General features: G+C 40.1%; 1 protein-coding gene across 1 annotated transcript in view; it reads right to left on the reverse strand.

Annotated features, from left to right (window-relative positions):
- Positions 1–23,743, reverse strand: part of SGCD (sarcoglycan delta) — a 330,294-nt gene extending 306,551 nt beyond the window's left edge. Inside the window, exons 1-2 of the mRNA XM_040991228.1 lie at positions 23,475–23,743; positions 1,485–1,673 (exon numbers count right to left, since the gene is read on the reverse strand). Coding sequence (XP_040847162.1) covers positions 1,485–1,673 — 189 coding nt within the window. The 5' untranslated portion in view covers positions 23,475–23,743. The remainder of the gene's footprint in view (positions 1–1,484; positions 1,674–23,474) is intronic.
- Positions 23,744–24,683: the final 940 nt, after the last annotated feature.

Below are 24,683 nucleotides of genomic sequence, written 5' to 3' on the forward strand. Positions count from 1 at the left end.
AGATTCAGAAAGCGATTACCAAGTCCAACACAGGCATAGGAGTATGTTCCAGCTTTAGAACACTTGGCCTTCGCAACCCCTGCCCCCCAAAAAACTCCTTGAAAACTCGTTTATATTGCAATAGTTATTTTTGTAATTTTTTTAGAAGAGCTGAACTGTTTTCCAACCAAAGACAGATGTCTGTAATATTAAATAGAGAACTGTTTGATGAGATAGTTCACTCTTTGTGATCATAATTACTGAAAATGACTTCTTAGGATTCCTCAAGTGTCTAAACTTGACTTACTGAGTCCTCATTCAGTAAACATCAAGAGGCCCAACTATAAATGATAGAAGACGACCAACACAGAAAAGATGCAATATTTGCTCATCTCAAGGTTCAGTCTGACTGGGATACACATAAAAAATGTTATCTGGCGTGATAAGTACAAGAAATGCATAAACAGACCGCACTAGGACTAAGGATAAGTTTTACCACTCTGTTGAAAAGACAGATGCTGTCCAACCTGATCCAAGGCAAACAAGTGTGACTTTGCACTGAGTCCTGGCATAAAAAAAAGTGAACCTTGTAATTCGGAAGATGCTAACATTCCATACCCATCTTTGGAATTCTCACATGAAAGTTCCTGTTAAATTTGTTATGGCTTAATTTCTTTGCCAAGTAGGACTTGTTTTGATTGCCAATCATGTGACTGGCTTCTGACATCTGAATACAGAAGGAAAATGTCCTTGGGGCAGCACATGACCGCCCATGGGCTCCTCCTTAACGAGTAGAGAACACACATGGATAGCCTGGACCAGAACTACTGAGGGGAAATCATCAAAATCACTTCAGAAGCTATTAGCCCCAAATTTCCTTTTCATTTGAACTTCAAGAAAATATCCAGTCTGTATAGGGACCCTAAAAATCAAGAGCAAGAATTTCTTCAAAGTAGTATAAACACAATTTCTTGAAATGTAAAGCACAGTCATACTACTCGCATTCCTAGCACTTGTTCTCAGCAGCAAAAGCTAATTTCCTAAAACGGAAAAGATCTTCAGATTATCACGGTGACAATCATGTGCAGACATTTCAAATTCTTTTAACATGCCTCACCATTAAATTGAAGTTTCACAATCACTACTTTACTAAGCCATGTTATTATCATTACTTGGAATTTATACCATATTTCTTCCTGCATTATTTACCCGAAGGGCTTCAAAGCTATTTGATACAGAAACACAGCCCAATGAGGAGAAACGACATGAGAGACTGTGAGAAGGACAATGCCCCGAAATTGGAATATCAGCATCTGAAACACTGAGATAAGATACAAGTCAATGCCCAGATTCAATCTGAATAGTAACACATTTAAACCCAAGCACCTGGTACTATGATATTTTGAATCCTATTGTCATCAGTTTCCCACATTCCATGAACATCTTGCCCCAAGCTTTCCTTTCCCCTCAATAAGAACCAAACACACTGATGTAGGTTTACTTACAATTGTGAAGTTCATGACTTTGAGAATCCAGATGGTCATGGCCAAGTTCACCAGTATTAAAATCATGAGGAGCAGAACAAAGAAATACAGGCATCTCTTCCGCCAGCCATAAATCCCCACTTTGTATACCTGTGGCCCCTCAGCACTGGGCATTGTGCTTCGGTGGTGTGTGTACTGTTCCTGAGGCATCTAAAATAAATGAGAGCGAAGTAGTCACATTAAACTGCTGAGAGAAAGGAAAGGGAAAAAAAAATCAACTGATGAAGAGATATGGCTGGTTGCTGTCTGTACATTTCCATCCTCTTGCTGCTTCTGGACAGTGGTGGCTGCTCCTCATACTCGCGTGGGCCCTCTCAATCCTTGTAATTAGACCTTATAAATTTTATAATCAAGTAGTTTAATACATTTTAAAAAGGCTAGAAGTCAGGTAAGTTAGGAACATGCCTTCCAGGAGATTCTGGGCTAACTGGAGCGTGAATAAGTCAAATACTGACCCTCATAGAGTGAGAGAAGATACAAAATCAAACCAGCACCTTCAAAATCCCAAACCCTGCTGGTGACAGAAGCAGTCTTTACACCCAAAGCATATATTAGGTATCAGTATAAGCTTAGAGGAGCTTAGCATTTCTACAAAGATTCTCAAATAAAAACAGATTTCAAAGTAAATTAAAATAAAGCTGCAAAAGTCAAATAATTCAAAATAGGGGGGGGGAAACTGGCTACTGTGAAAAATGCTGATCAGGTACAATTATATTGCATGGATGTGACACAGTGAATTCGGCCCAGGATCTTCGCTGTGCACAATCCCTAACCTGCCACCATGAGCCTTGTGAAAATATGTCCCCTACTGCTGTTCATCATGTTTGTTCTGGCATTATAATCTCATTTAGGCATCAGGAAAGCACACTACATTAGTTACAAATTAAAGCTGCCTTTGTTAGTTTTATTCTTACCCAGTATCAATTAAGCTAGTAACACATGGTGCCCAAGTGACTATAACAACCAACCAAAGTGTGATGGCTAAGATCACACTCTTGCTCATTAGGCCATCTTCCAAATGGCCCAGAAGATGACTATTTTTAAGATAGTCAAAAAAATATACAGATAAAAACCTAGAAATTCCTTAGTCAACTACTGCCATTAGACATCAATGACATTCTGTTAGAGCTAATTTTTCTTTGCATTCAATCAAAATGCTCCATCAAGGTATAGGTGGCCTCTGTCACAGTGAAAATACTCTTAGCTGCAGAAACCAATGCTCAATACATGTGCACATTTAAATCTATGTGTGAAATGAATGCAAACACAAATGCATATGGTGAATGCACACGTCAATTGTTTTTGTTCACTAACAGCTTTGCTGCTGTCAAGTGTACAAAAGCCTAATCCAAACATCAAAGAGGGTTCCTGCACACAAATTTCCACTTCATGCTCTGCAAATACTGGGTTTGCAGCCAAGCAGAGAGCTTTGTGCTACAGGATGATCTCAACTGCATTGCTCAGATTCTGACAATTCTATGTACTAGAGAACGTGGTATAAGAAGATGAGAATGCAACAAAGTCACCACTCACTGACCTTTCAAATGCCAAGATCAATTAGAAGAATGTCTAACTGGAAGGAAATTACATCTTAAATTTTCCATTATATTATGTACTTTGAAATAAAGAAATAACTGCAGAATCTTAGAATCCTGCATCAAGGTATGTGGGCAAAGCTATGGTTTGTGGCAAGACAAGAACAGTACCTACACCCTTCTAAAAGCATAATGAACATTGACACAGCTCCAAATGAGAACACAGCTCCGCCTGATTCTGCCAACTCATCAGTGGCCTTCCTGCTACCATTCACAGCATCTAATGATGTCATCACAGATCTTAGCCATACACTGATTGCTAAACTGTCAGGTTCAACAAATGTTTATAGGAAGATGGGGATAAAAACTGTCACCCTTGTACTTTTTTTTTCTCATATAGACTGTTGGAACTCCAAACAACAGTGTCAATAGCTCTGCTAGGGGGTTCTGAGTCCTGGATGCACATCAAAGTCAGGTTAATTAGATCACAGCCACAGCAATTAGAACAGGAGGTCTCACCGAATATAAGATAAAGGATACAAACATTATCAATAATCTAGCATGGAATGGAGAAATTTAGATACACTGAGTATGTTACTTTTGATTAAAAGCTGAAAAATGCTGAAATGAAAAAAATGAAAAAAAACCCATCTGCAATCTTAGTTTTTTTCTCATTCATTTCTAAAATCAATGCACTGCCCAGGGATTAAAGTTAAAATTTCAAGGCCTTACTTAGGTAGGCTCCTTTAAGGATCCCAGGAAAACCTCAAGAACATATGAACAGTGAAACATTTCTGAAACACTGAAAAAAAAAAAACAGATGTTATTGTTAGCAAGCTCCACCTTTTTCTAGGTTAATTTCTATATGATGAATGACTGGAAGATTTACAGGCACCTTTGAGCTCAATTAAGAGGAGGTGAATCAGTCAGTAAGGAGAGTGTCTGGACAACTGAAAGATTTTCTGTACTATGATCCAGCTATCCCATTCCTGCGAATACATCCAAAAGAAGTCAAATGCACATACGAGAAAGTGACCTGTATCCCTATTTTGACAGAGGCACAATCTGCAACAGTGTATACAGGGAACCACCCAGATGCCCTCCAAAAGAGGAATCAATAAAGACACTTTGTACATCTATTCCACTGAATACTACTCAGCCATTAAAAATAGTGAAATTCTATCATTTGCAACAGAACAGCTCCAATAGGACACCATTATGAATAGCAAAATAAGCCAACCCAAAATGACAAATACTACAAGATCTCTCTGATATAAGGCAACCTACATGCAGAATATAAGATCAAAAATCATACAGGAAATATGTATATACATATATTCTCACAGATAAACTGTAGGATGTAGACTAGCATAAGGTACAACATCAGTTTTAGCATTTAATTCTCATTGACGCCAAATCTAAACAGAAATTCTCCACTAAGAACAACAAAAATAAACTCAGTTCAGCTCAGTACAATGTGTCTTTGGTGGGATACACAGATAACAGAAATAATCTGAGTAACTGTGTGAGATTATGTTTAACCTGTGTGTCTTCGTGTCATTTTGCTGCCTTTACACCTAACAATTTCCAATAATTTAAAAATTCTACCAAAGTTATTATAGGAGATTATATTTTTATCAACATAAAAAGGCAGAGTAGCAAACAGTTGTCAGAGGAGGAGGCAAGCAAAGCTTATGCAACCAAAATTATTGTGCAAGATGATTAATTATCAACAATAGTCTTCCGGGTTTTTTTTTTTTCACCTTACATAAACTACAAATTTAACTTCCTTTCTCATTCCATGTATTTATACACATTATTTATATTTCTGTTTTTTAAAGTTTTCCTAGAAGAGTTCTGAAATTATTTAACTTTTAATTTCACAACACCCAAATCTTCCTTTGGTCTCACTCACACAGCAAATACTTGTACAAATTAAGACTTTGGGATTTCATAAGCACAGACACGGTTGTCAGGCTAAAATTAGAGCAAGGACCAATGACCCAAGTTCCACTGTGAGTGTTTTCAGATTATGGAAAGCAGGAGAATTATCTTTGGAACTAGTGAAACGTAGATGTTTAGGCTTCACACTGAAGGTTTCCAATTTACTAAGTTTGAAGTGTGTCACAGACATAAAGGCTGGTGGTGACACTTTGAAAACGTTCATGCAGAACCAACACAGACATGGCAGGCCTTGCACCTGGACTGTGCATTCTTCCACCTCCCTCCATGTAACCTTTACTCTCCGTTGCACTTAAAGCTGAACTGTTGTACTGCAGTTTTCACTTCCCTTACCCTCTTGAAGCAGTTTCTTTATTTTTAAGAGAATCTGACTTTGTGTTGGTGGTAGTGATGGTACCTTCTTGCTTTTATTCTTTTTAAGATTTATTTATTTTTGTTGGAGCCCAGGAACATTCACAGGGGGAAGGAGATACAGAGAAAGATTTTTCCCTCTGCTGATTCATTCCCCAAATGGCCGCAACAGCTGCAGCTGAGCCATTCCAAAGCCAGGAGCCAGATGTCTCCTCCATGTCTCCTACATGAGTGCAGGGTCTGAAGAACTTGGGTCATCCTCCATTACTTTCCCAGCTCACAAGCAGACAGGTGGATGGGAAGTGGAGCAGCTGGGAAACAAACCAGCATCCATATGGGATCCCGGCACATACAAGGTAAGGACTTCAGCCACTGAGCCATCATGCCAAGCCCTCTTGTTCTTATTCTTAAAACAACTTAGTCATAAATGCATAAAGCTCTTACTACTTATTGCGTTTTCCTCTAAACAATATACAATGTGACTTTGAAATGTTCATGGATTTTTGCATTCTGTTTTAATTCCATCTTTCCAGGAAGCTTTTGAAGTGTTCTTATACTAGCCGAAATCTTAAAGTAGTTATTTATAATTTATAGGTCTGGTATAGGTATAGTAGTATATTTAATTTCGTGTTCCTGTTAGCCCTTGGTGCCACAGTCATTAAACACAATTTTTCCAAACTATCCTCTCTAACTTTGTTCTAGGCTCATACTGCCAGTCAGTGTTAGCTACTTTCCTTCTGAGATAACACTGATTTTGTACTTTTACGAAGATATCCCACATGACTTCATTTTCCATAGCAACTTGAACCTATCACAACACCTTTCCACCACCTATTCACTCATCTAGATGTTAAAGCTGAAGAGAAATGACTAAGAAAAAGGTATTTTTATATGTGTTAGTCAAGAGAGAACTCTCGGATGTGCTATTTCAGTTTAGACTTAAGGAGAAGCCAACAGTCAAACTTGGGGTTAGAAATATTTCCAGGCAGGGGGAAAAATGTAAAGAGAAAGGCTCCAGTGTTTAAGTGGAGATGATGTTTCTGTGCCTTAGAGGAAAACCAAGTATAGTTGACAGGGGAACTGAAAACCATGGCATTTACTTGAAACAAGAAAATAAAGATGATGTAACTAATGATTTTAGAAAGTCTACAGCAGTGCTCAGACTCCTGCAGGTGCTGAATTAGTATCATTTGATGATGACCGAAAATATTTCCCCTACCTTTTGTAAAAGTCATGCATCCAAACTATTCTCCAAAGTTGAATATCTCAGCAAAATGAATCTCAAGATGATATAATGCCCCCAACTTTGAGGAATCTTCACTGCATGCATAAGGGAGTGTAAGGCATTTGGACTTTAAGGAGTCCACCTTCAAACATACCCATCCTTGGAATCAGAAGATAAAGGACCAGTGCTGTGCATGGAGGGTAAGCCAGTGACTATGACAAGCCAGCATCCCACAAAGGAGCACTGGTGGTAGGCGGGCAGCTTCAAGTCCAATCCAGCTCTCTGGGAAGCCAGAGTTGCTCACATTCCTGACAATTATGCGTCAAAACCACATAGACTCCTTGGCTCCTGCTTTAGTCCTGTCCCAGCTCCGTCACTGCCTTTTGAGGCAGAGGATCATTCTGTTTCTCCTACTTTGTCACTGTCACTCTTCCTTTCAAACACACTGGATAATTAAATCAAGAAATGCAAAAAAAAAATTGCCATTGGATAGGTAGGGACTACAAAGAATTAAGGCAACCTTATTATATAAAGTACTCTGAACAACAGGCTAATAAAATATGGAATTTCCAAAGAAACTACCACTTCATCTGCATATTTCATTGAAACTTGGACTAATGCGGAGTATGGTTATTTTAAGGAAAAGATCCTTTTTTGCAACCTGGACTGGCAAAGAGTCTTCTTCTAGAATGTGTGACCCTGTGTCACCTTGGCCACTGCAGGTACCATCAACTAAACTGAGAAAGCAGCATTGCCACCACCACAGCAACACCAATGTAAAACCAGATAACCTTGAAAAATCACTGACTTTGATTCTTGCATATCTTCTTCCAATGGCCAGCAAAGGCAAGAGATTAGTTGCAGAAAACCTGAAATTTTGCATGAATCCTGCAATTGCTGGCGAATTTGCTGCAAAAAACCTTGAACTAGGCTTACCTTAAAAGGCACCTATGTAGTACTCTAGATTTTGTCCTAATTAAAGGAAGCCATAGACTTTCAAGGTAATGAGACCTGCTTCTGCAGTCTTCAACACCCTAACAGAGAAAGTGCCTTGCTCAAATTTAGCTGGTCATTAACTCCGTCCACCTTTGCTTCCTCTTCTTATGCATACAAGGAGTCAATTAGCTGCTTTTGCAATCTTTTATTGCCCTTTTCCCCAGATTTCATCAGTAGTTGCGGGACTAGTGAAAGTTCTTAGGACTGAAACACAGCAAGTATACTTTGAAAAGTCCAGTACATACTCCAGGCTAAAACATTTAGAATCTATTACTTCTTGTTTCAATGTTTTATTCCAGCAGAGTTGTTCTATAGGAGAACATTTTTTATCTTCCTCCCTTCCGCATACCAAAACTATATGGAAAATAATTACAGTATCTGCGTTACCAATATACTGTGCAAGAATAAACTACATGGTTTGTGCAAGAATAACTACACAGTGCGGTAGCCTGGTGGCTAAAGTCCTCGCCTTGTAAGTGCCAGGATGCCACATGGGAACTGATTTGTATCCCAGCTGTTCCACTTCCCATCCAGCTCCCTGCTTGTGACTTGAGAAAGCAGTAGAAGATAGAACTAAAGCCTTGGGACCTGTACCCACATGGGAAACCTGGAAAAATGTACTACTACATTTTCAGGGATGGTAAAAAAAAAAAAAAGATTAGATGGGAATCAGTAAATTTTCTAAAGATGTATCAATGGCATCAAACTCTTTTATGATTCTTCTTTGTGCAATATTATATGGGCCAGAGCAACTCTAGTAAGGCAGAGCTGACCGTAAGAGGCATTAATGGATGCTACCAATGCTTGTCTGGCTTTACTACCCATCAGACTTCATAATACCTCATTCCATAAAGAAACTGGTAAGGGGCTTAGTGAGTACAGCTCTCTGGTTGGTTGTGTATCATAGGGAAGAAAACATAGCAGAGGACAGACCCATTTTAAAATACTAAACATTTTTAACCAGTTCCTATGTACGAGGAATTCCTGGTATATAGCTCTTACAGCTGAAAGGATACTCTACAAGATTTATGGAAACAGGAATAAACTTAATTTGGTGCATAAAACTTCTGAAATTCATACCATTTTCTTTATAACATGTATTTCCCATGGATTTTTAAAGAGCCTTCTAACAGGTATCAATAAATGAAAGCATCAGAAATAGTCAGGTGTGGCCTGTGATGTGGTGCAGTGCATTAAGCTACCACCAGTGAGGTCCGCATTCAATATTACAGTGTCAAATCTACTTTTATCAGCATTGCTTCAGATCCAACTGCCTACTAGCATGCCTGGAAAAAAGAAAAAGAAAAAAAATCCATTCACAGGGAAGATATGGATGAAGCTCCATGGTCTTGTCTTAGAACTTGACCCAACCCTGACTATTGAGGCCATTTGAGCAAGTAAATCGGCAAATGGCACATCTTCTTGCACTGCTTCTCCCTTTCTTGATCACTAAAATCTTAAAGGAAACAAAACCAAAGTGACATACAAGGAAGGAAACAAAAGTTGTTCCACAGTCCAGAACAAAGAGCTCACTCTGGTCATAAAACCCTCGTCTGCTGAGGTGGCAGTTAAGGAGAGATCCAGAGGAGGGGCAAGCTTCCCAACAGAGGACAGGGCAGACATGACAGACAAGTTCAAGGTTTGGAATTGAACAGACATAGGACAAAGCTTCAGAAACCAGTGGGGTACACAGGGCTGCTGAAGTCTATCAAGAATTGCAAAAACTACAGCAAGACTGATAACCACATTGCTTAGAAATAAGTGACAGAAATCCTGTGAGCTAGGAGATTCCTGGTGATGGTACATTAAAGTTCTAGTAAACTTAAAAGCAGCACAAATAATGTAACTACACAACTACAACCTTCAACAAGTTCAGGAGAAATAAAATTAAAAGATAAGCTTGTTTTTGAGGCTAGAAAGCGAAATCTATGCAAAGGCTTCCCATAATCCACATTTTCTGTGAACTTGTCAAAGCCTCTTGTGTTAACAGCAGACATGTGTTTCCTCCGAGGCTTACTGTGGTTTCTGCAGTTTATTGTGAAACCTGAGTCATTCCTGATGATCTTAACATAGAAGAAGTCTTCTATTGCCATACTGGTTGTGAGGTCTCTCATTTTAAACTACTTTCTCTCAAGGGCTGTCTTCACTCAGCTACCCACCTAAGGCTTGCGAACGTCTGCCACAGATGAGAGGACCTCAACAAACTCATCAGTGCAGATCTTCATAGAACAAACAATATTTTTCTCAAGGAAAATTCATCCAGAAGAGTAAATTTCTGTTTATGTGAAAGAGCAGAGGACTGGAATTTTCTTTGTAAACAAATCTTTAGATTTATTTACAAGTTGAATTTTCTGGGGCCCAGTGTGATGGCTCAATTAGCTAACCCTCCAACTATAAACCCCAGCATTCCACATAGGTGCCAGTTCATGTCCCAGCTGCTCCACTTCCCATCCAGCTTGTGGACTGGGAAAGCAATAGAGGATGAACCAAATCCTTGGGACCTCGAACCCATGTGGGAAACCTGGAAGGAGCTCCTGGCTTCTGGCTTAAGATCAGTTTAGCTCTGGCCATTGTGGCCACTTAGGGAGTGAATCAACAGATAGAAGATCTTTCTCTTTCTTCCTCTCTAAGATTTGAAACACAGAAGGTTTTAGATCGGTTTTACTGAAGAAAATCAGACCTACAACACATGTACAGAATCAGAGAACATAGTTTAAACAATCTCTGTCATTCATGCTTGCAGCTTCCATCCATGGAGTCAAATGTTATATTCAATTGTTCTGACTTTTTTATCCTTTGAGATGCTCAACAGATATGCAAGCTTTGTTCAATATATATGTTCTAAATATAACACAAATTAACAGAAAATGCTCTTATAAAAAACAAAATCCATTTATAGCAATTGAATATGTAAAATCAAATTGATGCATCACAATTATCTCAATGGAAGTGGAAGTTAAGGCTGTTTTCAGGAATTATTTAACCAACACATAACTTCTTACCAGTTATTTCTGGCACTATCCAACAGTAACAGAACTGGTTGTCTTCCTTTGAGATTTTATAGACTAGTGGAGAAAATGACAGATATATCAATGTGTAACTTTTGTGATTATTCCTGGAAATTAGTGTTATTGACAAAACAGCTTAGAAGGTGACAATGTTGGAATTTCTGATTCATGGAAGAGTCTCAGCAGTGGAGAGATTTGAAAAACAGAAAAAGAAATACAGAACCCAGAAAGAACAAAGTAGGAGACGATCTGGCAAGCACTCTAGTCATAGAGAAGTGTGCCAGCAAGTGCAGAGGCACTTAGATATGGGCTTGCCTGGCATGCTGGAAGCACAACGTGGTCAGATCAGAATGAACCACCAGCAGAGTGTGGTTGGGCACAGGTCAATGAAGTAGCACATAAAACCTAAGAATATTAGTAAACATTTAATTGGGACTGTAATCACTGAAGAACTGAGGCATGAACATGAGGTGATCATATTTCACTTTGAGGTCCCACTGGCTGTGTTTAATGATGGGGATGTATAGAATTACTCCTGCTAGCCCTCTAAGAGGTGACTGTATCCCAGATTTGAAAACAGCTGTGATATGTGCAAACTTTGGGGAAAATAAAACTAACAAAATTTGCTATTGCTTGAGCCATATGAACGAAGAAAGTAGAATCAAGGAGAGTGCCAAGATTTAGGGGTAAATAGTAAATGAAGGTATCAGTGATCAGAATGGGGGACGCTGGGTAAACAGGAGACCTTGAAGGCTAGAAATGAATGGGATGTGCAGAGTCTGGGAGTTGTGAAAATGCATGCAAGAGTGCAAGGGAACGGTGTCACAAGTGGCATTTACAAATCACCCGGGAATCCAGGGGGAAAGAAAATTGGACTTAGAGACACAAGTGTTTAAATCTTGAGTATGTGAACACTATGTGCACATGCGTTGGATTTAAGTTTAAAATGCCTGCCTCTAAAGATCCACAAGATACTTCAGTATCATTATGAACCACAATATGCAATTGTGAAATAACACTGAAGTGGTTTCTGGCAGAAACACCTTTGTAAAACGCACATACATATTTATTGTAGGCATTAAAAAAGTAGACAAATGAATGCCTCCATTCTTGACAATGCCCTGGGAGATAAGTATGTAATCAGACTTTTTTCTAAATGAAATGGAAAATCAAAGGAAATCAAGAGAGTTCTTAAACCCCTAAGCATGAAGTTGGTTAGTGTATACACCAAAATAAATTTCAGGCCATTTTATTTCTATAACACAAAGTGAAACTCAAACAGTTTCCTAAATATTATTACAGTACATAAAATTACTATGGAGACATGTTTACTGTAGAAGGCATATAAAGGGTTTTAACCACTGCCACCATCTGTCCAACCTGTTTTCCTTCAGGCGTTCCCATGACATTGTTCCAGACAAATGGAATACATTAGGGAACTGAAACAAAGATCCTTGATCTTATTGAAGTGTTAGATAATACTGCTGGGTGAGACGAAGAACAAACACATAAACTAAAACAATATAAAAGAAACAGAAGAGCTAATATCATAAAGAAGGTAAGGATTAGAGCAAAGACAAAGGAAAATCAAGAGTTTCGAGGATCCATCTCAGTATAGGCTCAGATATGTCCATAGGACCAGAAAGGAGTATCACAAAACCGGAATTAAAAAAAAAACAGTCTGAATACCAACCAGCAGAACTATCAATGCCATTCTCACAGGCACACGATGCTGCATCTGCCCATCACAACCACATCTATGGCCACTTTTCTGAACAGCAGCCATGGGTTGCTTTCAACAAACCTGCCAGTCTGTGATGTCCCTGGCCAGCACTTTTACATCTCCTGGGAGACTCTGACCTGAACTAGCTAATAACAATGGCAGGAGGGTTATTATAGTTCTTTTTGTGAATTAGGGACCAAGCTGTGTAATAGGATAATAAAGAATATGACTCAAACACTTAAGATCAGAGAATGAGATACATTCTTAAAAAGAAATAGGATAACAAGGTATAAATCCTTATTTAACAGACAAACTCAGATTCAAGGAGGTGAGCTGACTTAATCAATGCCACAGAATATTTCAGCAATTAGGACAAAATTGGCTAAACTGACGAATCCATTTCCCCTAAATTTTACTCTTCGGTCTTTTGCATTTGAACTTCAGTCTCATGTTGTTTTCAATCACCATATGCACATTTTTTGAACATTACTCCAAAACAAATCCTAATAAAACTCACATTAACAAAGCATACATAGGGCCCAGCAGTGACGTGGCCTAGTGGCTAAAGTCCTCGCCTTGAACACCCGGGATCCCATATGGGCGCCGGTTCTAATCCTGGAAGCTCCACTTCCCATCCAGCTCCCTGCTTGTGGCCTAGGAAAGCAGTGGAGGATGGCCCAAAGCTTTGGGACCCTGCACCCGTGTGGGAGACCTGGAAGAAGTTCCTGGATTCCTGCTTCGGACGGGCATAGCATCGGCCGTTGCGGTCACTTGGGCAGTGAATCATCAGATGGAAGATCTTCCTCTCTGTCTCTCCTCCTCTCTGTATATCTGACTTTCCAATGAATAAATAAATCTTTAAAAAAAAAAAAAAAAGCAAGCATACATAAATGAGGATTTGTGTAATGGTAGTGCATATGGGATACTTCTAAACACATGATTTAACTTATTTAAACTTTACACAGAATTATAAAGGGGCGCTACATTCTTTCCTGCTTCAGAAATAAGGTAATTGAAAAACAGGATAAGTTTGACTGAATTCAGTTTGTTAACAATGTAGCAAGTATTTGAACCCCAAGTACTTGACTGAAAAAAAATCTGTGTTCTCAACTCTGTTAAGTGCTTTCAGATATATGTAAATTGTTGCTCTGAGTATAAGACTTAGCAACTAGAAACATTTCTGTAATAGTTGTAGTTAGAACTGCTCCATGTATTAATTTCAAACCAAATTATTAAACTTTTTGGTTAATTATAGGCATTTTCTGCCAGGTAATAAACCATCTTTGATACATCTCTGAAGCCCATAAGGCATTAGGCACATCCTTCTTTAGTGATTCAATAATTCCACAAATTAGCATTGATCCAGTATATTTCCCCCTGAAAACTGTGCTTGGCAAAACTCTTGAGCTGTGCTCAAGAATGCTAGAAATGAAATTTGTGTTCTAAAAGGAAACACCTCATTTTTAATCCTTTCACCCATTTTGGAGAAGAGAAATAATTTTCCAAAAATAGACATGACAACAGCAGAGGATTATGCTCTTTACTAAGCACTCTGCATGTTTTCCTGCATGTGTTCATATACGTATGTATATATAATATATATATTTCCATCGATCAAGGCATAATTTAGTTAGATGGAAATACAGCAATATTAACCAGGCATACAATATATTTTACAAATTGGTATATGATTTTTAAAATACTCAAGATAAGAAATGTTGCCATTGCCACGCAAAGCTTCCGCATGCCCCATCCTCATTTTTTTCACATTTAATGGTTAATATATAACCCTATGGGATGGTTATCCAGAAAAGCATTCAACATGGTGACCTATGCTCTTGACTCCCATACTGCTCTCACTGCTCTTCCAATACATACTTGACCTACATCTGTGGTATTCTCCAAGAATTAGGTCAAAACGGAATTCTGTCTTTCCTCCTGTGCATGCACAAAGGCACTGTCCTTATAGAAAATATCCTTGAGAGATGTCACCAAACAGCCACTCAGATCAGGGTTAAGGTCCTGGCATTGAGAAATCCTACAGAAAATAGGCCTGACTACTTCGAACACCTATGAAACAGGGAGGCAGAGTGAATGACTGAAGTACATACGAGACTTCTCAAAGGGACGTGAGCTTCCCTGGCCCCAACAAACACTGTGCCATGAGTCTAGTTTTCCGGATGGCCTCTGTACATGGTTTTTTGAATGCTATCTTGGGGTATTTAAGTGCTTTGTAACTAAGTTGTGTGAAAGAGACTAAATAAATAAATAAATCAACGTTTCAAGTGCCAACCCTTAGGTTACCAATATGTGATCCGCATTTGAGATTTCCAGTCTGAGAAATGTAAGCTACAATTTTCTCTGAGACAGAGGGGCGACTACAAAACTCAACAGCACAGAGTCAACATCAGGAGTTAAAATCTGTCATGGCACAGTAGAAATGATACCATCCAGACCTGGTCTGTTACCCATATTCCTGATCCCAGGAAGGAATCAAATAACACCATTGTTGAATACAAGCCAAACAAACAACACCGAGAAAAGAAACTGTCAAAGGAAAGATAGGGCCAAGAAACGGAGGGACACAATTGGATAAACTACTGTCACTAGGGGGAGAACAGCATCCCACGTGGAACCAAAATCAAGTGCAATTCAATGTACCTCTGCTACCCGCTAACTCTACCTTTCAAGTGATCTTTCATGAAGTGTTGCATACCCAGGGCCACAACCTCAATCAGCATTAATACAACAGGGTGTTGGGTAAACAGCTTTCTGGTGAAAAGAGTGAACTTTGGTATTTATTTACTCCAAGCTCAATGAAAGCAGTTCTATTCACTGGCTGAGTACTTCAATCCTGACAAATCACTGCTGAATTTCCAGGCATTCAGAGTGTAATATTGGAACGTCAGGGTGCTCACAAGAGCCTGATCCTATCACTTTGAACAAGAAAAAAATGGTCTGAACAAGAAGGGAGTCTTTAATCCCCAGCAACACAGTTGTGTTTTGGTTTTGGTTTTGGTTTTTAATCATGGAATTGTGTTGGCTCTAATAGGTGCCACAAGTTAATTGGTTAAAAAAGAATAAAGCAATTGAATCCACAACCACCTACAAAACTTGAGCTCCATGAGTATAGCCACCAGCAAGGACTTCTGAGCAAACCAATCTCTCTTGCGTGAACCACAACACGTTCCTTCGTGGGTCCTGCAGACCTCTCTGAAAGGCAGGGCAGTGACCACAGCTTTACAAGCTTTCCTTCCTTGGAGGAAAACCCCACTCTCCCTTGGGAATCTGAAGAAATACTAAAGATAGTCACCTTTCTGTATGGCAGTAAAAATAAAACAAAGGGGGCAGTGGAAACTGTAGAAGCTCAAACAACTGAGCAAAAGTAATTCAGATAATTCAGTGTAAAACATCCATGCACAGTCTTCCTTCTTCATTTGATTTTTTAAACTCATTACTTTTTTAAACTTCTGAGGTACCATATATTTAATTTGAGTTATATTAAAAGAGTATGAACTAAAGAGTTTCAGCACACAAAGACCATGTAGCCCAGCAGGAAAATAGGCAAGACTTCTCTACAATAGACTAATGAAAATGTGGTCAACTTCATACACACAAAACTTTAAAACAGTCACAAAATCAGTAAAACTGGAGTAACAAATAACCCTCTCAATTTGTTTGACAAAGATGCAAGCAATGTTTGTCAAAATACTATTTGCAGCAAAACTATTACGCATAGGTCTTTCTACCATTATTTAAATTTTAGCTCCCAAACATGAGGGAGAAACATGTAGCATCTGTTTTTCTGAGCTAGGTCCTCTTGATTTCCTTATTTCTGTGTCCATCGATTTACACTGCGCTGTCTTAGTTAATAACAACTCTATGTATGTCTAAAATTCTGAAGCTTTTATTGTAAGGTATCATGCTGAATATATTAGGTGCTGTACTGAAAACATAATAACATAGATAACAGTAATACATTTATTTTCGAGATTTAAAAAATGAAGCTCAGATCACAGCATTCACTAAAGGTCACATAACCAAGATGCAAGACCACGCTCACATCATAATATTAACACTCGGTTACTGCAAAAGCACCTCCCCTCACATTCTTCCTTCTTGCGCTGCTTCCTCTACCTGCAATCACCCACTTCTCCAGTGAGGAGATGCAGAAGACCCTCACCACGAAATACAAACTACAGGTGAGTTCCAGGTACCCTCTTTTTCCTAGGAGGCAGCAAACGGTATAGAAAAAGATAAAGGAATGGGTGGAAGGATTCACCAGAGCAGTCTTGGGAAGGACAGACTGAGATGTCCTTAGGAAAACAATAGAGCTTTATAACGACAAACACCATAGCAGCAGACTTAAAGAATCATGGAAAAAATGAAGTTGCAAGGTGACATGCATTCTCGAAGAGCTTTTAGAAAATCTCTTCTAGTTTGCAAGAAACAGAAATCATTGTAGTGACATTCACACCATCTTACACTTGGGAAACCTAAACTGTGGAGGAGAGTTGTTCAGGGCCTATCCCAAGAGCCCTAAACACTTTCATCATTTCCCCTCTTCTGAGCATACTTCTTTACTCATGACCACAGCCACTGCCCCGAGACACACCTAAGATAGCACAGCAAGCTTCCTGGGTTGTACATACAGAGGGGCTCATCTTGCCCCACCCAAGGAGCCTGCGAGGGAAAAGAATGCCTCTCACACTGTGGCAAGCCTCACCATCATGGGAGCCACTGCCAGCACATCTGGCCTGCATCTGTCGGCAATGCTGTCAGGGAGAGTCCTCCACGAGATGAAAGCCTCCGCCCCAAGAGAGCTTCACAGGCCAAGGTCTGCAGGCCAGGACCTTGCTGGCTTCGGCAGCATTGCTGGGGGAGTGTTCAGGAATTAGAGATTTGGACTCAGTGACATCGTGAGAATCCACAAAATCAGGTGATCGGTGAGGGATCTTCTAACACGAGGAAAACATCCAAGCGTTCCTTTCACTTGTGTGGTTTCAGTAGTTATCCCTCAGCGGGTGTGACTGAGTCAGGTACATTACATGTTTTCTGCACCACAATTAACATTAAGGAAAAGGCAGCACTGCCTGTAGTCCTTTAGGTATGTCACTTATCTTGTATGGTATTTCTGTTTACAAGAAATGCATTATGCTCTTACTTGAAAAGAGAGAAGAGGAAGGGAGGGAGGGAGCAATGGGAGACAGAAAATGTAGAAGAGTATGCACATCAACTCCCACCCACCGCTTCACTGGTCAAGCTCTCACAATAGTTTGGACTGAGCCAGATTGAATCTAGGAGCCCGGAGCATCATCTGGGTCACCCATGTGGGTGACAGTGACCCAAGTACTTGAGGCATCACTTGCTGACTCCAGCAGGCATGTCAGCATAAATCTGGAATTAAAGGCACAACCAGGGACGCAAAGTCAGGCCAGGCATTTCAACGTAAGACATGAACATCTCAAATGCCGTGTCATACAACTACTCCTAACAACTCATCCAGCAGAGTGTTTCTTAATGGTTTACCTAACAGCGTGCTGCAGACATTCCCCCTCCTCTTTCCTGTTAAGAGAACATTCGCCATCAGGCAACAAAGGCTCACCCTGAATTGTAGCTTCCCACTTTTGTTCAGGAGAGAGAAACTAGAGTGGCTTACACTGACCACAGTCATCTTGCTGCAAGGTCCCTGTGCTTGTGACATGAGACATGAGAGAAGTCTTCATAGGAGGACAGACCAAACTGATGAATTCATACAGGATCCAGAGGAGTAGTATGCCTCCCATTTCACGTTCTGCAGTTTGGGCTCCAACTACAACTAGAACCTGCAGATCAGAGTTAGTAGTTGAGCCCAAGTGCTGAGGCTAAGAAGCAGAGGAAATTTTGATCCTTCAGGACTGTGCTAGGCTCCACAGAATTCTGATCTCTCTCTATGAGAGAGAGAAAAAAAATCAAGCCCTTCGATGCTTGGATGACTAAGCACAAGATTTTAATTGCTTGTAGTCTAATGGAATCTTCACTGAGAAAACATTAAAAGCCCCTCTGCAAATGACACCATTGAAAAAAACCATCATCTATGAAACAAACTAATGGTGCCATGTTAGAAATTTCCACAAGGGTATTATCATAACCATTCCTTCCCAGATTCCTGTTGCAGGTCCTCCAAAGAGCTGGTCTCTGGCCAGAAACAATATTTATTATTTGTATGGATGCTCAGCTTTTCATGGTGATATAAGAATTCTTGGTCAGATCTATTCTTCACACTTTTCCCTCTTATTTCCTTGCTTAGGCAAATTCTGTTTTACTAAAGATCTGACTGACGACTAAGTGCTGCTACAATCCAACTCATTGTATCATCAAATGGCAATCGTGATCCTATTCTAATTGTCGTGAACAATGAGAAAGCAGCAGAATAAAGCACAAATGGTGCCTGTCTTTCAGGACAGCATGCATGAAAGCTCAGGCAGATCTGAACAGAGAGAAAGGTGTGGGAGAAGAATGTGGCAAATATACATGCTGACATCCAAGTCATCTGCAGCTATTAGCCCATACTAATGTTCATAAGCCTTACTGAATTCAGGTAAGGCTTCTTCTATATAAAATACACAAGGTTGATAATCTGATTTTATATAATTTTATATACAAAATGTGTATGATATTTTCTGTATGTAAAAATTTCAGTGTTTTATCTGAGTACAATGTTTCTGTTAAGTGGTTTCTGTAACCTATTACCCTGCATGGTAATCACAGTCAATGTGTAGTACCTCAAAATTGATGAATAAAAATGTTTCAATCACAAAGTAAGACAAAGGCACATTGTTGGATTATTTCTGAACTGTTGATAAAAAAAGAAGATCAAGTGTTTTTCCTTTTTGCTTGATGATGAAAATATTAATGTTACATTTACAGTTCAGAATAGTGTCTGAGGAATAAGTGAAGGACAAGGGTTCTGACCAATGTTTGAATGCTTGGCAAGGTTTGACCTCACTGCTGATAGACCAGTGGCCATCCAAAAACCAAGCACAACAACAAGTGCTGGTAAGGATGTGGAGAAAAAAAGGTACCTTAACATACAGTTGCTGGGATTCCTCAGAAATCTGAAAATAGATGTGCCATGTGATCCAGCCATTCCATTCCTTGGAATTTAACCAAAGGAAAAGAACACAGCACACAAAAGAGCTCTATGCATCTCTGTTTATACCAGGCTATCAATAGCTTAGACACTATCAACTAATGGCTGAATTAAGACACTGTGGTTTATATACACAGCAAGCAAAACTACTGTGCCATACAAGGAAGAAATTCTGTATTTTCCCAAAAAATATAGCTGGAATTGATTATGACTAGTGTAATCATTACTTCCAAAAGACAAACATGTTTCCCTGAATTTATGATAATATACAGAATACCAAGAAAGTAATGTATATTTGCCATTTTGAAATATGACTATCATTTATGGCCTGTGTTTATACACTTAAGGTACAATGGTTTTTCTACTTAATACTTGCTGTATTCTATTTTTAGTCCAGGGCTGAGCTTGTGATAACACAGAAAATTAAAAGTATTCCATTACAAAAATTAAAGGAAAAATAAGGAGGGAGATGTGAGAATGGGAGAAAGGGTAAGGTGAGATCTATCTTGCTCTTAAAACTACATGGAATGCATATTTATTCCATTTATATGAATAAAAACCATTTTGGAAGAGCAAAATATGAATATGAAAAATGAATCAACAGGAATGGACATGTGGCAAACAGATGCCCACTGTTTTTCAGTTATTTCTTTAAAAGCTTTAAAGGCTGGTGGGTAAGTAGTTGAGTATTTGTCTATAGCTACTTAAATAATAGTATGATAAAAATAATTCAACAATGGGAGCTTGGACTATTTTACCAGGGATTTGAGTTTGACTGAAACTTGGGAAATATTGAACTAGAAAACAGTCTAAGTCCTTCCAGCTGGTTGAATCTATGATTCCATGAACTCCCCGTGCTTCTGAAACCACAAACACTTCTGCCTGTGTGATGTTTCACTTCATGTACCAAGGTACTTGTGATAAGAGATGCCCAAAGAACTGGTTAAAAGTTACTTGTGAGATGTTCTCAAAAAAGGTCAAAACCACTGAAATTGGTAGACCGAGTGAAGGCTGCCTGCCATTAGCAATGTGAACAGCTATTACTCAACCCACGGAGGGCCTGATCAGAAGCGGGCACACGTCTTCCATTTCAGACATCAGAGCCTCTGGTTCTCACGATTTTCTATACAAAACAGCAAAAGTGCCCTTCCCTTTTCTTCTCACACACCAGGGTTCCAGGCCTGCAGCCTCAAACCTGAACCACTCCTCCTAAAGATTCCTGGGCCCAGGAGGCTGAACTAGGATGACATCCCTAGGCCTCAGGTTCCCCAGCCTGCAGACAGGGCACTGTGTCATCTCAGCCTCCCTCCACAGGAGGAATTCCTAGACCAAATCTCCACAGCCTCCATCCATACATACTCCTACTCTTTGTCTTTCTACAGAGCCTTGACTAATACAAGCAAAACTGTTCTATGTACTTGGAGACCTTTCGATTTCGACAAATCTCTTTATCAGAGTAAATCCTGTGGAATAGTTTAATTTCCCCTTTGAACGCTTGTCATAAAGTGGCGACTGGAGGGCTCTGGGAAATTTTTCTCTGTGGATACTTTCCCATTGCCACCTGGTCCTTTCAGTCAATGTCAGTTGCAGGAATATCTCTGCAAGGAATAAATATGGGTTAAAAATAAAGTCTTCAGAGTCCCATTCCCTCCCTGCTGAGGAAATATGAACCCTCAAGCGATGCCATTCTGACAACGTGTACTCTCTGATGGCTTCCAGAAGGTACTATGGGGCAGTCTGAACAGGAGATGATCCTATTGTGAAGAAAGCCAAATAAAGACTTCTACCCAGGCTTTGGTTTAATCTACCTACTTCAAGTCCAACCAATAAGAGGCTGGCCATTTGTGCTGTTTCTAATATGAGGATGCTCCACATGGTCAGGGAGCACAGAGTTTAAACATACATCTAATTAAATGCAAAAAAAAAATGTGGTGGAGTGGGGAACTTCATGCATACAGTTAGCCTTCCATAAGCTGGTAAGAACTACAACAAAAAAATGCATGAATTTCAAAATGTTTACATCAAAATAAACATTTTATCCATTATCCACTCACTTTAAAGCTTTTTAAGCATTTTTTTTTTTTTGCAACAAGTTGGAACCGTTTTCCTGATCCAGCTCATTTTCTTCTCTACACCTAACCAGGTGTATCCCATTACTTTTGAAAGGTCTGTGCCTTTCTCCCGCACTACCCCATGCAGCCATTCCACTCCTCTGTTTCCCTACCTGCCCTGGATTTTTGATTCTCTATCCTTTCTCCTACTCTGTATTTTCTTCTCCAATGTCAAGAGTTTGATTTTCCCCTCCTTTGCTCTCTAACAGGGCCAACTGTATAGTTTCTTTGGCATTGCTGGCTCTGCTCTTCATAATCCTGCAACCTGGAGCTGCTATTTCACACCTCTTTCTGCTGAAGCTTGATACACACTAAATTTAGAGTTTCACATTCAAGTTCACCCTGTCTCCTTTCACACTGGCAGTGGGCTGGGCGATGGCTCATGTCACTTCCTAATCTGTCTTGGCATTTTACTGACTCAAGAGGCACGTCAAAAATCAACTTTCAAGCCCTTCTGATTTCCAACTTCACCTCTTTCCTATCGCTGTCCTGCTGTCTCCCATATGACTGTACTTGCACGGGGTAAGACGGGTAACATGCTCTTTAGTGATCTCGTAGGCGACCTTGCTGCTAATCATGGCCCAATTACAACCCCTAATTACAGGAGTGGAATGTGCTGTGCAGAAGTCCTGACCTTCAAGCCAAAGAATCAAACTTCTGTCCACTTATTCTAAATTGAGAGAGAGCGAGCGAAATTCCTGTCCTCCACACTTTATTACTTAGTCTCAAGCTCTAATAGTAGCTACTTGTTTGGAGATTTAATTAGGACAGTGAAGTAAACACACACCTGCTTTCCCAGCAGTCAATCCTAAGAGGCTTAGTCATTCTCTGGCTATGCCAGAAATATCCAAGAATCTACTCATTCATTTCTTTCCCCAACCAGACTCTTGGCCAACGCCCCTCAGGAAAACACCGTCGTTGCTGAGAATTGCTCTGCCAATCTTCATGAGGCAATAATGAGGTTTATTCCAGCTTTATCTGAGCTGAGCTAGTCTCTTCAAGGCAAATTTATTGTATTTCAGTTTTTCGTTTCTAAATGCTAAATAAAGAACTGTAGCTTTGGTTATGTGGGGAAATCTATACTGCAATGTAGCTGATGTAGGAAAGATACAATAAAATCAGATTTCTTTTGTTAAAAGTACATTTGATCTACAAATCTACAAATATTCTTTCAAGTATAAAATATAAACAAACAAGTCACTAACACTTTATATTCCATTCTTTTTGATAATTTTGAGTCCCTAATTTTCAAGAGTAAAGCTGTAACTTAGTTTGTCATCTGAGAAACAAATGGAAAAGCATAAACAGAATTATAAATGTGGTAATACATATTTCTAGGGCAATATTCTACAGTCAAATCCCATCGAATGACAGTCAAAACCCTAGATTGATATGATGCCAGGCACCCCTCACAGTATCTGTTCCTATATTCCCAAAGTAGGATTCCAAAACAAACACTTCAAACTGTTTCCCTTGTAAAACAAGAGCTATTTTCTGTTAAAAAAGAATGCCCCTCTGAATACTGCTGTGACAAACACAGGCGTTTCCAGCTAAAATTATCCTTGCTGCCAATGAACTGTCCTACACAGAAACGCTAAAAGTTAAATGACTGAGCACCGTGACAAACAAGCACCTCCAACTTGACTTGACACCACAGAGTTGCCAGTTAAATCCCAACTTTGCTAAGTGCCTCTATCCTCCAGAAACACCGAAGTGGAAGGGAGTTGAGCAAAGCACAGCTTACAACTCCACACCAAATGCTTTAGTGAGCTCAAACTTCCTAATGAATGCTCACACGCACACACACACAGAGCAAAAACTCAAGAGTGCCTGCAAGCAAACAGGAGACAGCGGGCTCCGAGGGAGAAAAGTGAGGCGTGGAGACCGGAGAACTGAACAGGACCCTACCTCTCTTGTCACAAAGCAGCCGACGAAAACCCGCCTCGGATCCGGGAGGGTGCCGAGTGCCGTGAAGGAGGCGGCCACTGGGGCGGCGGCTGCTGAGGGGGAGCAGGCCCTGCCTGCGTTCAGAAGCTGCCCCAGTCAGATTTTCCAAGTGCAAAGAAGCAGCCAAGTCCCTGCCCATGCCTGAAGAATTTCCTGAACAGCATTCCCGTTCTTTCTCTGCCTGCTTTGAAACTGAACTCTGTCCGTACTTCAATACGACTTTTTCAGGCCGACTCCCAGCTACTGGGCTGTCTCCAGCTGGGAATGAGAAACACATGTGTCACACACAGGCTCGCTCTCCCCTCCCTTCTACCCCCTGCATCGGCGCTCATGGCGTCTGCTGGGCTCACACTTACAAGGGCTACTGCCTCTAGAACCTACTCTCACCGTTCAGCCGTTCCCCACGCTGACTCTGCTCTGCTCAACTCGAAGCACAGCCCTCTCTTTTTTATGGCTAACATTGCCCCATTGGAGCTTGCGCCTTCTGCTAACAATCCGCAGCTGACCCCGAGCCCCCGCGCTCCTGCCAGTCCTGATAATAAGCCTGTTACAGCTGAGAGACCTGACTCCTAATTTGTTCCCCTACCTGCCGTTTCTTCAGTCTTTGCTCAAAATTTCAATTACCTGGTGAAAACAATATTTTTGAGGCTTTGCAGACTGGTTTAGTTTTTCCTAGTGAACTCCTCAACCTAATATGTGTATCTGTGGCTTACAGCAACAGAAAATAATTCAAATTATTTCTCAGGCACTTGTGTTGTTCTGTCTTCTACAGTGGGCTAGTCCCAAACTGTAATATTTGAGGAGGCCATTGAACTGTGTGTTAAGATTACGGAGACAGGAGAAGAGAGTGTCTCCAAGAGAAGGCTGGATCCTAAAGCTGAGCATTTGGGATTCCCTCAAGAGGACACACGGCCTCAAGACTCCCAGCGCGCATCTTGCTGGGTTTTCTGGTCTACTTTTTATTCTCCCTCTTTCCATAACATAAGAGGGACAGCTTCAAACACTGGAGGAAGCCCCCCCCCCTTTTCCCATACAGAAAAAAACCCATGTCTAGAGAGGCAAAATGAAGTTGTCAAGGTAACACTATAAAAAGAGATAGATGATCTGAAGCAAAAGCAGCATTTGTTTGAGATTTTTTTTTTCTTTGCTCCTAACATTTTCTTCCAAAAA

Source organism: Ochotona curzoniae, unplaced genomic scaffold (genome assembly GCF_017591425.1).
Source record: "Ochotona curzoniae isolate NIBS_2020 unplaced genomic scaffold, NIBS_Ocur_1.0 contig_1, whole genome shotgun sequence".
NCBI lineage: Eukaryota > Metazoa > Chordata > Mammalia > Lagomorpha > Ochotonidae > Ochotona > Ochotona curzoniae.